The 16,270-nt window shown below is 45.7% G+C and overlaps 1 protein-coding gene across 1 annotated transcript in view; it reads left to right on the top strand.

The window, feature by feature from the left end:
* Positions 1-11,792, top strand: part of LOC135916235 (leucine-rich repeats and immunoglobulin-like domains protein 3) — a 126,186-nt gene extending 114,394 nt beyond the window's left edge. Inside the window, exons 11-19 of the mRNA XM_065449545.1 lie at positions 279-442; positions 1,499-1,638; positions 1,971-2,148; positions 2,973-3,254; positions 3,930-4,205; positions 4,965-5,246; positions 5,969-6,082; positions 6,738-7,208; positions 7,764-11,792. Of these exons, the coding sequence (XP_065305617.1) occupies positions 279-442; positions 1,499-1,638; positions 1,971-2,148; positions 2,973-3,254; positions 3,930-4,205; positions 4,965-5,246; positions 5,969-6,082; positions 6,738-7,208; positions 7,764-8,020 (2,164 nt within the window). The 3' untranslated portion in view covers positions 8,021-11,792. The remainder of the gene's footprint in view (positions 1-278; positions 443-1,498; positions 1,639-1,970; positions 2,149-2,972; positions 3,255-3,929; positions 4,206-4,964; positions 5,247-5,968; positions 6,083-6,737; positions 7,209-7,763) is intronic.
* The last annotated feature ends 4,478 nt before the right edge of the window (positions 11,793-16,270 follow it).

The raw sequence follows: 16,270 nt of genomic DNA, 5'->3' as shown, positions 1-16,270 counted from the left end.
CGCGTAGCATTTTACAGTTGGTAAGCGCGATCATCATTTAGCTAGACTTGGCACACGACATATTGCTGCGACAAGTTCAGAGTGCGATCATTACACGGGAAAGAAAAAGTATATCTCATTTTTACGACAGAATTCAGGGGTGCGACCATTACGCTAGTGCGATCATTATGTGAGTATAAATATTATGCGAGTATGAGTATGAATGTGCTTTCCACGAATGGTATTCCCCAACTGCCACTTGCCTTTTCTTCCCCCCCCCCTTTTTTTGTGTTCCCCAGCCTTCTGGACAGCAGCAGTCTTCTGTGCGACTGCAATCTGCTCTGGCTGCCTGCATGGATTGTCCGCAAGGGTTTCCAGGAAAGCGTCAAAGTGCGTTGCGGCCACCCGCCTGCACTCGAGGGTCTGCCGGTGCTCAACATCGCAGCCGAGAACTTCACGTGCAGTGCGTACACTTGATCTACTTGCACATTCTAAATACAGATTCTGAGAATACCTTTCATAATATATGTACTCGAATGAATGGCACTGTGAGAATGTTCCTTTTTCTTCTGGAGGCAGCGGTGCTTGGATGCATTTCGCTGTGTAAAAAGTGGGGTTGCATAATGTCACAGCTCTGCCTATATGGTAGCGCAGCAGCAAGAGTGTACCTATTGACACTGCTGCTAATCATAACTGACACTGGCATCATTGACGTTAAGCCAGGTCGAGTTTAGTTTACATTTTTTAGTTTATTATACATGGCAAAAACATTACATCATGAGGTCCCAGTCAGTTTTGGAAAAGCTGACTGGCGGCCTTCTATTATTACATGAGTACGATAATTATAGAAAGAGATCAAGCAGTGATAAAAGTGCAAACATGTAAACTATGGAAGTGTAACAAGATAAGTTGACTAGTTAAGTTAGGTACATAATAACGTGCAATAAAGCTAGGTACAATTGTGGACAAATGAAACGTGAACAAAAGAAAGCTACAATGCAGAACAGATTACATTTTGTGTCTGATAAATGGAGAGCACTATCTCGCACCAGTATACTTACTTAGATGGTCAGCACAGATGTAGGCCTCACTCTAAGCATAAAAACTGATGCATGCATCACGTGTATCGGTGGAATCAGAAACGAAAGAACTCATTCTAATTAGCCATAACTTGTTTGCGTTTAATTTGTCCACGATAGTACGCACGATAATGTTAATGCTATGCAGTAAACAAATCACAAACACATAAACAAGCACATTAAGAATAAGCGCTGATAAGAATAATAAGTTTTACCTTACAAGCATAATACAATAGCATATAACACAGCACCACAATATGTGTTCTGCTGGCCTGACCGTAACTGTATTCCTAATCTGTTAAAACTACACCAATAACATTTGTAAACTTGCTTGGCCCAACGTTTCTCAGTTTATGATACCTCTGCTGCTTCTGCTGGGTGAAAGGAATGCTTTAACATTTTCTATTTGCTCTGTTTTCTTCTTTTTGCTCTGGAAACAGAGGACTTTCCCAAGCCTCAGATCTTGCTGCAAAGCCCTGAGAACCAGGTTGCACTCAAGGGTCAAAACATCACGCTTGTATGCAAGGCAGCTACAGCAAGTGCATCGAGGCTTGAGTTTCAGTGGAGAAAAGAACAGAAGGTATCCAAAACAGAACATTATTTCTCTCTGGGGTGTGCTCGTCATTTATAGTCAACAGAGCTCATTGCTGACTTTTACACAATGACTTGTTAGACATATTTATTGGTTGATGAGGAGTGTTTTCACCTGTACTCTGTTCAAGTTAATTTAGGACTACCGAAACAGACAATGTACTCTACAACAGTTAGAAACAGGCATAGCAGAAAGAAACTGACTTTGTATTTGCAGATGGGCTTGCCTTTTTGCCTGTATTAGCCAAGTTTCGGGCTCCCATCATAACATTCCAAACAGGTGTTTGTTTGCCAACATAATTTCTTCTTTGTTCCAAACAGTTCCTGTCTGACGTCGAGACGGAGGTCTCCGAGCAAGTGGAGCCCAATGATGTGGTGGTGTTCACGAGTTACCTCCACCTGAGAAACATTCAGAATAAAGATGAGGGCCGGTATCAGTGCGTGATCCGGAACCAGTTTGGCTCCGTCTACTCCAATCACTCCAACATCAGCGTCTATGGTGAGTGTTCTCGGCCACATCCCTTTCCGAGATTCCCTGCTTCACAACTCACATAGTGTTACAAATGCAGGTGTAAACGTGTTTAGCATAAACTTATTAGTACTCCACAGGGGATTAGCATCACTAAGCATGGCATCGCCTTAACTGCAGTTACAGTACGCTGTACTCTATACTGCTGTATCTCATCAGGAAATCATTGCTCTGCAATGACTTACGTTAAGACCACACAGCTTGCATCGTAAACAGAATGGTACACACACATGGAAACTACCAACTGAAGGTGCTGCAGTAGCAGGTGTGGAAGCGTGCAATATAGAGAGACGAAAAAGGGAAAAGACATTGAAGGGTACAAATTTTCTTAAAATTGAAAAACAAAAAAACAGGGGAAACGCAACAGGTTGTCAAAAATGAACATATCGTTACAACTTTTTTAACAAGATTGTTTATCAAGTCACCTAATGCCAAGCTATATATACTATGTATGTGGCTAGGAAGATGTATGCCCAATGTCCAACTCTAGCATCACAAGAATCTCAAAACATTGACCCATAAGCTTCACTTATACAGACAGCTGTAAAGGTAAGAACAGGTTATGCTGTAGCGCTTGAAGCAAGAATGTACTGCCAGTGTAATTTCTGATTAGATCAGTGTCGCAAGCTTCTCACTTTGCAGAGCAGCACTTGAATGATTAAAAGAAGTGCGATGCTAATATGGAAAAAAAAAAAAAAGCGGGCACTGTTTTCGACTGCAATTTCACATCCACGCTTGCTCTTGTGCAGCTGTGTGTTTATTTTGTACCTTTCTTTTACTTTTCTAAACTGCAGTGCTGCCCTCGTTTGTAAAGACTCCTTCGAACCTGACGGTGCGTGCCGGAGGCACAGCGCGATTGGAGTGCGGTGCCACAGGCCAGCCGACGCCCACGGTGTCGTGGCAGAAGGACGGAGGGGATGACTTCCCGGCCGCCAGGGAACGCCGGATGCACGTCATGCCCACTGATGATGTCTTCTTTGTGGTGGCCCTCAAGGCAGCCGACTCGGGTGTCTACACCTGCACCGCCCGCAGCCGAGCTGGCGTGGTTCGTGCCAATGCCACGCTAACTGTTCTCGGTGAGTGTCCTGTCCCTCTCTCATCTTCTCTCGTACGTTTCTCTTCTTCCAGATTTCTCTCATGCTTGCTATGAGGGATGATTGTGAAGCTGTTTTCTGCAGAATTCACGGATGCCACAAACTTATGCTAGTCATTTCCATCTGTTGCCGCTACTATAGTATTAGCCGCTTTAAGCGCAGTAACAATACTTGAGTGTACGATTCACGCACTGTTTCTAGTCTTTCTAACAGTTGGAAATGTGGAATTGTGCCGAGGTAATGGGCCGGGATGTTCTAGTGCATGCAGATTCAGGCACCACAGGGAGATGCATCCCACTGCATATTTGGTTATGTTATTGGATTTCAATTATTGTTAATTGAGGGCCTGGAGGGTATCACATAAGCGGGTGTACAGCATGATGGCAGCTTGTAACTTTGACTGTGTGGTGTGCTTCTTTTTTTCCCCCTTTCTTTATATAAATGAAATCCTTAGCGGCATTCTGTACCTCCTATAAAGTGAGCATGCAGCAGCCTTTCCTCAGTAGTGATCCTGGGGCCACCTTTTCATGAACTTTGCAAAAAGCTGACCTAACTCTGGTCTACAGCCGCCCCAGGCGTTCATCCTCATGTATGTGTACAGTGTTTGCCAATGTTCGCATGTGTCCCGTTTGACATGTTTGCTTCGCACGTCTGCAGAGGCACCAGCGTTTGTGCGTCCCATGCGAAGCAAGTTGGTGGCAGCCGGCGACACGGCGGTGCTGGAATGCCTGTCGTCTGGTAGCCCCAAGCCACGTCTCACCTGGCTCAAGGATGGAGCACCCTTGGTGGCCACTGAGCGGCACTTCCTAGTGGCTGAAGCACAGCTGCTGGTCATCACCGACAGTAGGACGACGGACTCGGGCCAATACGCTTGCGAGATGACCAACACCCTGGGCATTGAGAGGGGGCTGTCCCTCCTCAAGGTGGTGCCAGGTGAGTGTGTACCACAGTTATGCAAAGCTATTGAGAGTACTATCAACACCATTGGTAGTTTAGTCATTATCGGTCGTACTATCGACAGTGCATAATCGATATCGATAATACTATTGATTGTGCACTATCAACAATGTAAAATGTCAGAACAGCGTATTCATACTGCATTCAGTATACATTTTGGCACATAATTCTCGGTTGTTCAGTTTTGGGAATCCAACCATTTTCGTGAGGTTTTATGTGAATAGCACTAGATGCATTGGTGTCTACGAGCGACAGCATTCTGGCTCAGTGCCAAGCACGCACGCTGTCTTGGCACAGCACCCAGGAATGGTGCCACCTGTAGACGCTGATGCATCTATGATGGCGTTTTAAGGGCAATCACTTTCGATGATACTGTACTTTCACTTTCACGAGATTTTGTGTAACTAGTGCTGAACGTGTTGGTGCTTACAGGCAGCAATGTTCCTGGCGCAGCGCCTAGACAGCACGCCCAGTATTGTGCCAGGAACGTTGTTGCCCACAGACATCAAAACATCCTGTGCTAGTCACATGAAAGCTCACGAAAGTGAAAGTATCTCCCAAAGTATTCGCTCAAGTGTGTCCTGAGGCTAGTCACATAACAACCCATGACCATGATTTATCCCTGAAAGTCAACAACCATGAATGCCACCCGTGGTGATTAGTGGTGAAGCCTGTTTGAACCTACTCTCAAAGTGTTGCCTTTACTGACATGCCTTTGTTCGTTGCTATGTGCAGCCAAGTCCTCACTGGGGCCTTTGGGTCCCGATGCGGAAGGCATGACCACGGGCATAGTGGTGATTGTGGTCGTTGTCTGCATCGTGGGGACTTCCCTGGTCTGGGTGTTTATCATCTACAAGACGCGCAAGAGGCAGCGCCCTACCTGCAACACGCTTCCAGAAGCCCCACCTACTGTGGAGCCTCCGAGAAGGCCTCCAGAGCAGGAACCATTTCTCAGAGCTGAGGCTGATGTGGGTGACATCCACGTGACACGGGACATCTGTGCTGACTCGGGTTCTGGTAAGTCCTGGATTCTTTAACCAAGTGCTGTTAAGGCTATACCTTCGCACATCATTATAACGAAACAGAGTATTATGAACTAATGAATATAACAAAGTACAGTAAACTCTCTTAATGGAACCTTAAGGGACCAGGAAAATTGGTTCCGTTTATTGGGAGTTCCATTTACCCAGAGAAGAAGCCGAATATAATTGCATGGCTACAAAACCAACCAACGATGAGGATGGTGTTCCGTTTAAGAGGCAGTTCCGTTTGAATGATTGCCGTTTATTGAGATTCCACTATAAATGCAATTCCCCTTGAAATGCCCATAGGAATTTATCTGTTCAGTACCTTACTTTAACGAACTAAAAAATTTTCCTGCCTATAGGTATAACGAACTAGATTCACCTCGCAAACAAACAATTCGCCAAGATTATAGCGTTCTGCGGGGCTCGACACTCGTGGTGCGGCAGTTCAAAACTAAAAACTCATGCCCGCGTCATTTATCATCATTGTCATGTAGTTATCGTGGCCTGGATAGTTACTGCACTATTGAAGGTCAATCAGGGCATCTCTATTTTTGTTGAGAAAGGATCCAGGTGGGAGACTTATTCTGTACAGAGCACATTCATGCAAGACAAGGCACATTTGTAAGCCAGTAGTGCTTGCCTGGAATGATGCCGTATACATGTGAAATGAGGCATACCTTCATAATGTATCACTGTGTTTTGTCCTTGCAGACCATTCAAGCAAGGAGAGCGGGCACCAAAGTTGTGATGACTTGGGCTCCCAGGTGGACACAAGTAGTCAGACGTTCATTTTGGGGGCAAGCAGGATGCCTTTCTTTGCACGAGGTCAGTACTCCATGCTATCTGCATTGCCCTTCCTCTGTGCCACAGAACATTGCACGCTAAAAGAGTTTTCTTTCCTCCAATTGATGGACTGTATGTTTAGAAATGATCAAGCGTGGCATACAATTCTTGTAGAGTTACATTTTCCAGTAATGTTTGTTTCGTTACTTTCATTTGCTGTGAGGTTAGCTGAGGGTTGAAGCCTGCTGCTAGTAAAATACTCTATAAGTGCACAAAGAACTAAAATACCGATTAAGTCGCACTTGGAGCAGTTGCAGTGTCTTGCACCGGGAACTCTCAAAACGAGTAGCTGTCTGAAGGCCACCTTTAGTCTTCAGCTAGCTGTTGTGCTTATTAGCCAATTATGAAAGCCCTTCTCATTGCTGACCCCCACAGTAGCTCTGTAGCTATGGCATTCTGCTGCCGAATGTGAGGTTGTGGGGTCAAGTGCCTGGCTGTGGCGGCCACATTTCGGTGGGGGTGAAATGCAAGAACGCTCATCTACCTTTAATTTAGGTGCACATTAAAGGACCCCGGGTGGTCAAAATTAATCCGGAGTCCCCTACTACGGCGTACTTCATAATCAGATCATAGTTTTTTTCACATAAAGTCCCAGAATCGAATTTAATTGCCCACCTGTGACTACTCTTCTCATCAGGTCGGCGAGAAGGCAGCCTGAGTTCTGCAAGCGGCAGCAGCAGCAGTCAGCCGAGCCCTCCCCACGTGCGGGCAACACTGACAAGTTTCCAGCCCCGGGCGGCGACTGGCACTCTGTTGGAGCAGACAACGTTGCGGCATTTGACGAGGCATCCCATGGCACTTGGGCGGCCTTGTCCTCCCAGCAGCTCTCCCTCCCCCGTCCATTCGCGAACAGCGTCGGCGAGTGGACAGGCCCGGTCCCTCTCGGAGGGCCAGCTGGCGGCACCCAGGGCGGCGTCCGTACCGCTCGCCCGCCGGCACATACGTGTGCGCCGCGGTTCCAGTGCGAGCAGCGAAAGCAGCGGAGCAAGCGGCGCCAGTGGTGGTCGTGGTGGCAGCAGTGATGAGCGGGACTCTGGCTTCTCCACGTTTCCTCGGAGTGTGCGCAGCTGGAGTTCGGCGTCCCTGCATTGCAGGCTGCAGCCCAGAGGTACGTGCATGAGGAAGTGGTTCTGTGGGCTGGGACATAAAGTTTACTGCCAAAAAAATCACCAGAGGCAAATGTGGTGCTAATATCTATGGAAGGTGCAAGTATGGAGTACTTCAGCCAGCATGAGAATGATAAGTAGAACATGGATTTGCCTAAACTTGGTTCTTTTGGCTTGAAATGACCTTGTGGGTTTGGAAACTCGTCATATTCAACAAAATGCAGTCTAACCTCTTGATAGTGATCATTGATATAACAAATCATTAGATATATAGCAACATAAATTAAACGTTTCTCACCGATATCAAAAGGTGACAAATATGTGCTTATAACGAATATTGGATCTAATGAATGTATTTTGGTGCAGGATGCAAGTCTGTTATGGTGGGTTTTGACTGCATTGCGTCATAAACGCAACGATTCTCAAGAAATTAACCCCAACAAACTTGTCGAGCTATCAGTCCTCTTAACGTAATGAAAGTTTGTGGTAATGAACAGACTTGAGATTTACTGAAGTTAAAGCATCATTCATTCATTCACTTTGGTTCCTTTGCGCAGAGGTTGTCATCAATGGAGGCAGCATAGCAACAGTCAGCGGGGCTGGTTCCCAGCAGTCGTGCTGCCTCACGCCAGCCTCGGTCAGTCAACAGGACGTGGCGTCCGCCGCATCTGCTGAACAGCAGCCCGACATGAAAGACGTCCACCTCTCGCCGGGCAGGCGGCGCACCAGAGCGACCCTGATCATCGGCAGCAAGAGGCCACCACAGCCGTCCCCTGCTCGTCGGGCACCAACCACAATGGCTTCGGTGGTGTAGCAGAAGCAGCAGCGGCAGCTGCCGGAATGTACCCAGCACAAATGGGGCGGTGCATGGTTGACGTGGGTGCACCGTAGTGAACACTTGAGCATTCAGTGGCCGGCCTGTTTCGTGAGCAAATGCTTAGGTGCACACAGTTAGTGCCATTTGTCACACCACTCGCTTCTATGAAACAGATGGTGTGGTAAGCAATTGATTGGTTGCAGAGGGGCTCGGGATTGGCTAGAGAAAACCATGGCGCTGTGAGGTTCATTGCACCAAGGCAGCTAGCCAACCAACAACTGTGTTGGTTGCCTTGGTGCTCAGTAGAAGTTGCCTCCTGTCAACTGCAGGCGGGACCGGCTAGGAGCGATGAATGCTGGCGGACAGAGCGGCATACAGAGATGTGCCCTCTGTTTTGGGGCTGATTTACGCATGCGCCAAGAGGCAAACACAATCGGCATCGCCCAGCAACTGGATCATCGCTAAACAGGGTTTGGCCAGCCGCCATAGCTGAAGTGTTCGCTCGCTGCACGCAGACGTGCACGCTCATGTAGAGATTACAAATATGCCCCGTCTTTTTTTTTTTTTTTAATTGTGCTGGAGACCAGTCTTGCATCACCTGGGGGAGGCAGTTTACAGAGAAACCTGTTCGTTGTGTTAACATGGTCAAGTTTACGCCTTGGAGTAACGACTGGGCACTGTTCGCCTGCGACATAAGTGTTTGTTGCGTCAGTAGTCTTTTTTTTTGTGTGTGTGTGTGCATGCGTGTGGCTATATTTGATGCAAATATGCTCGAACTCGAGCTACTTTCCTTTGCCTTCAGGTCACTTTTTTTTTTTTTACCTATGTGTTGTTTTGTTTTGCGCCAGTTCACTTCACTGCGAAGGAAAATCTGGGTGTTGAGGTGGGGGGCTGCAAATAAGGCAAGCCTACTTCGGGTATCGCATATTTCACCAGCCTGTGTGGCCGGTGGCTCCCATACAAGCGCTTTTCCGAGACAACAGGTACCCCCCACATGATGCAAGACTGCGGCACTTCGCTTGTTGCAGAGCAGCCAAAGATGTAATATTAAGGAGGAAACCCGAGTGACGCAAGAGGGGTGCTACGAACGTGGCGCTCGCGCCTGCCATTTCCAAGCCGAGGGAGATGTGCTATCCTGTGCCATGTTTTAAAGAGGAGAAGAAGAAAAAAAACGGTTACCTGTCGTCGTGCTGTTATGTGTGCACATGTATATTTTCTCCATGTCTGTGTACATAGCGTAGTGTAAGACGTCGTCGTCTAGGGGCTTCGGGGATTGGGAGAGATTTTTAGCTACATAATGTACATAGCAGAGCACCGACAACACCACCACCACCACCACCACCACTCTTAATTTAAGAAAGAAACAAGTCATTGTGTATAAATGGTTGTCTCCGTGGTTGTACTACATATCTGTGGAATTGATCGTAAACCCATTTGTTCCTAGGGGTTACAGTGTCTTGTAACATAGTCACGTCACTGGTGTCGAGTGTATGTTAATGTTTCGTGCCTCACGTAGTTAGCCACCTTTGGTCTGTCTCATCATCGGCTGCTGGACAGAAAGTTTGCAAGTTGCACGTGCCCACCTGCGAAAAGCAGCTGCAAAAGCGCAGACTCCTTGTGCAGCATCAGCGGGAAGGCTGCCGCCCACGCGTCCACGTGGGTTAACCAGAGTCTCGCCTCCCTCCGTTAGGCTTGTGTATATAGTTTAGGTTGGGCGTCTCATTAAAAGCCGTTGCGGAAAGAAAGGTGCCAAAAAAAATTATAATAATAAAGGAGCGAAGTCGTCATTGCCGAGGGAGACGGTGCACGCCTTGCCGACATTTGTCCAGTGCACCGTTCCCAGAGTGACATTGGCTTCCGTGCCTAGATATTGACCCTCGGCCATTCCCAATCGGTAAAGGGAGTGGCGCCTGCAAAAATACTGTAGCGTACAAACTGGCGCATGAAAAACAAGGAGAGAAAGAACAGAGTGATTCGAGCTCAGTTGTTGTCATTACCTTACCCTTCAGAAAATGCCGCCACAATTGTTCGAGCTTGCTACCAACACGGAATATGCGCGCGAGTGGCCACGGGAAAGAGCTCTCAGCTTTTCTTGCCCGGTGCAAAAGAAAGCATTCTTGGTGGGTTGTGAATTGTTATCGACAAAATACTGCAACACAAAGTACCTGCATATTTTCAAGGAAAGTGTCCGTGCTCACTGTGGCCCAACTCGGCTTCCGTCTCTCTTTCCTTTATTTTTTTTTTTTTGTTCTCTTAAGCATCGTTCACTAGTGATCTGTTCGGCAGCTTATGTTACACGTTTGGGCATTAACCGAATTCTCACGTGGGTCAAATTCTCAGTTTCAAATTCTCGTGACGTGCACCGCGAGGCACGAGACTAAGAGATGGTGCGTACGTGTGTACAAATCTCACCAGTGCTACACTACTGCTGGCAAGGTGTAGGGGCAGCAGACTCTGAAAACCCGAGTGCGCTCAGAAATTGGGTTTCAAGGCGACGACTACCAGCCTTTGAAAGTGCGTTAGCTCAAGTGTCGTCAGTGTTTCATAATCATCGCAGTCAAGTGTAAATACATACAAGCAATTGTACATAGCTGTATAGCCCCCGCAACGGGGAGATCATTGTAGCATTAGTCAATGTCCAGAGAACATATAGTTTTATTTAAAAAGCGATGGCCCACACTCGCAGGGAGGACGTTTTAATACAGCCAATGGGGACGCGCGAACGTTTGTTGTAGCTGCAAAAGAGGACGACGACGACTCTTACTCCAGGACGTCGAAAAAAAGTGTACGCGATTGGTGTTCACTGGCCGTTTCGCAGCTGATAAAGGATATTGCCAAGACATTTGATTTCACAGTGATTTCTCTTGGCTGTGCTTTGTCCGTAAAAGCTCGCAGATGCCTAATTTTTTAAAAATCTGCTCACGGAAATCTTGAGTTTCGAGGTTGTACCATTGCTTCCCGTTCCTTTGGTATTTAACTTGTTTCCTCTGAAAATATGGCAAAGGTCCATTGTGTCAAGACAAGACTGATGTGCAAGCCATATTTTGTACAGTTCCACTCAGGAAGGCATTGAGGTCAGTTGTGTTGCAAGGGGAAAAAAAAAAAGAAACTGAGGAAAACATTCCCCATCTGCTTGATTTATACTTTCTACAATTTTTCTATGTAATATTTTTTTCCCGCAAGCTGCAATTCCCAGTGCCAATCAACGTGTGTCAGGGTCCGCCACCTACTTTTTCCCGAAGTTCCAAAGGGCGATTGTTTCTTTGGTGTTGATATATAATATACATATTTGGTATTGTAGATAGCAAATTGTAAGTAAGTGTATTTAAGACTACATCTTTTTTTTTCGTCGCCGAGAAAAGTGATGGATATAGTGCCACTGCAATATGTCAACGGTCTAAAACCAGTCCCTTTGTTTATTTTATTACTCTGAATAGTGCCATATGTGTTCTCAGAATGTCTGAGTTCGCTTACGTTGTCTTATAGACTAAATGAAAACCAGTAATGGTCAAGACGGAGAGAATCAACTACATATTGTGTTGCTCATGCTGTGAGTGCGTTGCATTTGTTAATTCCTGAATTCACCGTTTTTGCCAAATTTATCAGCCTTGTTGATGTTGGTTATTTTTTTTCTGTTTCACACGCCTTTTTTGCCACAAACAATAGTGAAACATTTTTCAAAGACCCGAAGATATGTCTAGTATTGTTTGTTTGTTGCAATATGCAGTGGCAATATAAAGAGTTGTAATAAAACTCAGTATGCACAGTATGCCTTTGTCCTGTTCATTGAATTAACAACCAGAGCGGACACCGAGCGCCATCCCCTTTCAACATTGACAACTGTTCACTGGCCTGGGTACGTCTCGAGTTGTCACAATACAGTGCACACATTACCTGAAACTAAAGCCACAGTGACTTACAACACCACTTTGCAACTTGATTCTAGCTGTCTGTAAGGTGCACCAAGGACTCCGTTTTTTTTTTGTGTGTGTGTGATCAATTTGGAGCCTCCATCAATAATGACATCAGATGGATAGTTTTAATAACCTCTGAACACTATAACTTACAAGAAGCATGTTTGCACTTTAGGAATTTTGTCGATACTCGCGATGCATTAATTTACACTTAAAAGCAGTGGACTACAGGAACATATAAAGCACATAACACTATTGCTGGTGTTCTGCACATTTTGCAGCTCGTATTTTGATACGTCGAGCAACACAGCTATACCGACCAGCCTTGGCAGCATTGATGTGTTACTCTACCCTCTCTGTTCTGCTCAGCGACAGTCAACACTGTGTAGCAGCAGCAGCGTGCAACTATATACAGCAGTATGCGGACTTGAGCTTTCCTACGCGTCTTTTTTTTCTTGCTGGTTAGGTGAAGGTCTAAACTGTCTAAGCCCTATAAAATACACTGGTGACTGTCGGGGTGCCCTAAACAAATTACCACAATGCTTGTTTCTAGTTTTCAGTACCCAGAGTGGATATGTTGTGACACATAGGCTTGTCTACGTCGGGCGTGTCAAGAGCAACCAAGCATTAATAATCTCACGTTTCTCACACTTCAACATGTCATCCTTTTCCGTGGGAGAAGTGTAGAGTTCCTACGACTGCAAAAATGTGCCGGTGCTCCTTTAATGTTGCTCATCTAGCGGCATGCAAAACTGGGCCGATGCAATGCCAAATGTTGGGCCACATTGGCCATGCATTGAACAATGTCGACCCACCATTGGGCCAGTCTACTGTGCTATTTGATTCAATGACAACGGCTCAATAGTAGGGGTGTGCGAATATTCGAAATTTCGAATACGAATCGAATATTTTCCTTATTCGAAGCGTATTCGATTCGAGAAATGCATATTCGTAAATTCCCGAATATTCGAGGACGACCGAATAATGGTCGAAACGGCGAATATTCGGACAGACTGTGAATAATTTCGCAATTAACGAATTATATGCTTGCTCCACATTCTCCTAAGAACATGTTTATTCACTGAGAGCTTCACATGATACGCTCATTATCTGTATGCTCTGCATCAAGATGGCAAGTTGGGCCAGTTGGTTAGGATTCATAGTAAGGTTCGTTACATCGCAACACAAAACAAGGACAAAAGAAGGTACAAACCGACGACACAGTGTTACAGCACTGTGATCTTAAGTGCTGTAACGAACCTTACTATGAATGTGTACGCTCTGTTCCAGTCTATCTGCATCAGGCCCGTGAGACATCATCAGTTTCGATTTTTTTTACCAAGCTTTATTCTAGGGCTCTTTCATAACAATATATGATGTACTTTCGGGCTTTGTAAGTATGCGCAATACAATATGCACCTAGAAAATGTTACCTGGACCAATGTTGTCACAGTGCATAGAGATCCTTTACTTTCTGAACATGTTGAGCAGTCAATTTTCCTTCGCGATAATCTGTAACAAGCGTTTACCTGACAGAGAATTACCTTACATTACCTGAGTGCATTACCTAGAATGAGTGCCTCTTTAACCTGAAGCAGCCTCGTAAAATGCAATATTATTTTTAAAAGGGTAATAAAGCTATTGTTACCTCGTTTTGCAATTTTTTAATGCTACACATATATTCGATATTCGATTCGATATTCGAAGACAGTTTTTCGCCTTATTCGTATTCGATTCGTATTCGAAAATTTCAATATTCGCACACCCCTACTCAATAGCCATTGAAACTACATTATGCCAGGCTGTACTTCCGCCCTCGTCGTACATGGAAAGCAGCAGGTGTGTGCTGTAGCCTCTCACTGAGACAGGGAACACAAAAACTTCAAACTTGTTTACAGGTTTACTTGCACAAACATATTTCACAGTTACAACAGTGGAACACGAGTATCTCTACTATCAGTGTAATGACAAGTATGAACACAAGAACTTGTGCCGTGCACTAACCAGACAGCCATTTCTGGCAACTGCGCAAGCCTCGTTTTATAAGACCCAAAGTGAATTTGGAAATCCACTCGTGGTTACCAAGATGCAAGCATTTAAACTTCATGCTTAATTGGCTTCAGCACAAATGTTAGTCCTTCGACTAGTGGGTAGCCTGATGGTAAATGATCATAAACTACATGACGCATGTAGAATTTGCCTGTAACAGGCTACCTTTTTATAGTGGAAACAATTGGAAATTCGAAAGTGACGTTCTTCTACACTGCTTATGAGGTTCAACTGCAACATCGACGCGTTGTGCCACAGATTTACGGAGATGTATTTCTCTAGACTGGTGCACACGGGAATTATGCTGAAATGGATTCGACCATATTATTGCTGTGCATCGATTTTGCTACTGGCACATCTGCACCAATATCAATAATTACAAAGTCAATTAGCGAGACGTCCATGGGCTAGCAGTTGCGCTACATTTGGCATGCAAGGAATGTTGGCCTCTTAAAAATATTCCACTTGATGTGGCAGAACTGTGCTAATGGAGATTTTTTATGTCAGGTTCAACGGAAACAATTTGCTTGGCATGAACGGACAAATGCCCCCTCAATTCTGAAAACTCTGACGACACTATTTCACATTTGTACTGCACCGAGGTTTTAGTGCTACACCTGATAAGACTGCAAACGGAACCTCTGATTTACTGTACATACAATTAATGCAACACGCAAGGAAAACGACATAAGGCAATGTTACACTGCAGCAAGATTCATACTCGGTCTGCGAAAATTAACGCAAATTTTCAACACTGATATTATTTAGATTAGTTCAGCTCTAGGATAATGAAATGGTCTAGAATATTCAGACTTGGAACGTAACATATGACAGCTACATGCCAGTTCGGTATTATTGCAGTCACATGCTTCTTTTATATGACCATTGAAATCAAAGGCGTTAGGCTCAGAGTCCTGCCTCCTGCAAGGAAGCAGAAATTGCGCCTCCTTGCTCTACGCAACCTGTTTCTTTCATGGCTCAGGGATTTCAATAATCTTTGATTTCAATGGTCACTGAATGTGAGCTTGTAACCGTAGTCACTCCCAATTCCGCAATCGTGTCCGTGGGGCCAGGTACCCATCGCTCTTGTGTCGTTACTTCTTAAACTGGTAATAGTACTTCTAGAATACGATATGATTGCACAAACACGTTACCGGACCTGTACGGCTCTACACATTTACTCAACTCTAAGCAAAAACAAAGAAATAAAAAGTGAAAGAAAAGAAAACGTAGTAAAAGGAACAATACCCATAAAATAAATCACAGCACCAAACTACGCGCAGTTAACCAGAACAGTTGGGGACGGCTTTAGCGAGCTCGTCGTTGGAATGAGTGAGCTTCGTATGTCCGGGACGCTCAAACACAAACCTCACACGCGAAATAAATAATGCGAGAGCAATATAAGTACCTAAGAAGCACAAAAAAAGAACGAAAGAAAGGAAGGAAGAGACTCGGAGGGACACCATGATGAACTTTGGCGCGGAACGCGCCAGCTGGACGAGAAGTTGTGTGTGTGTGTGTGTGTGTCAGTCGACTTGATTGTCGGTCGTGTGCGTGTGTTCACTGCAGCAGCTCTTCGTCGGTTTCGTTTTCGGCTAGCGCCGACCTCCTGTAGCCGGCCTGACCGTTCATCCGCACTACACCCGCCGTACGGGACTCCACGTCGATGGTAGCGGGAGAGCTTTCGTTGTCGTCATCGTCCTCCTCTTCGTCGGTGGAGACGTCGACGAGGCACTGGCTCTCAGTCACGCGTTCGCCGTTCTGGCTGAGCTTGACGTAGCGAAAGCTTTTGGCACCATCCGCGCCCATGGCCCGCGCTTTCCTCAGGAGGTAGATTGATATGAAGAGCACTCCCAACGCGCCCAGCACTGCTAGCACCACCAGCAGTGCATTTTTCATCGTCGGCCCTTCAATAAACGCGCGCGGAAGCGGCGGAGGCGGCTACAGCTCACATATTTTTCACATGACGTGCGCTGCCTGGACAGAGTGAGTCACAAGGACGAACACATGGTCACTCGAGAATGTTGCTGCTTCCTGAACGGGAACGATACGACAGTCTCCCAGTGCAGCACTTGACAAATCGCGAACCGAGTGTCTACAGTAAACACCAGATATGCAGATAACAAAGAAAACAAGAAAATGACCAAGGTTGGTCGACTATGTTCAGCTTATTGCGCGTAATTGCGTGCTGGCACAGTGCCGCATAGTGAAGAAGGCAGCACACTCGCTCACTATCTTATTAGCTTTCCTTGAGACACTTTTCAAAATAGTTATAAAATGTTTG

This window comes from Dermacentor albipictus, chromosome 5 (assembly GCF_038994185.2).
Source record: "Dermacentor albipictus isolate Rhodes 1998 colony chromosome 5, USDA_Dalb.pri_finalv2, whole genome shotgun sequence".
Lineage (NCBI taxonomy): Eukaryota > Metazoa > Arthropoda > Arachnida > Ixodida > Ixodidae > Dermacentor > Dermacentor albipictus.
This window is presented reverse-complemented; position numbering and strand designations above follow the sequence as displayed.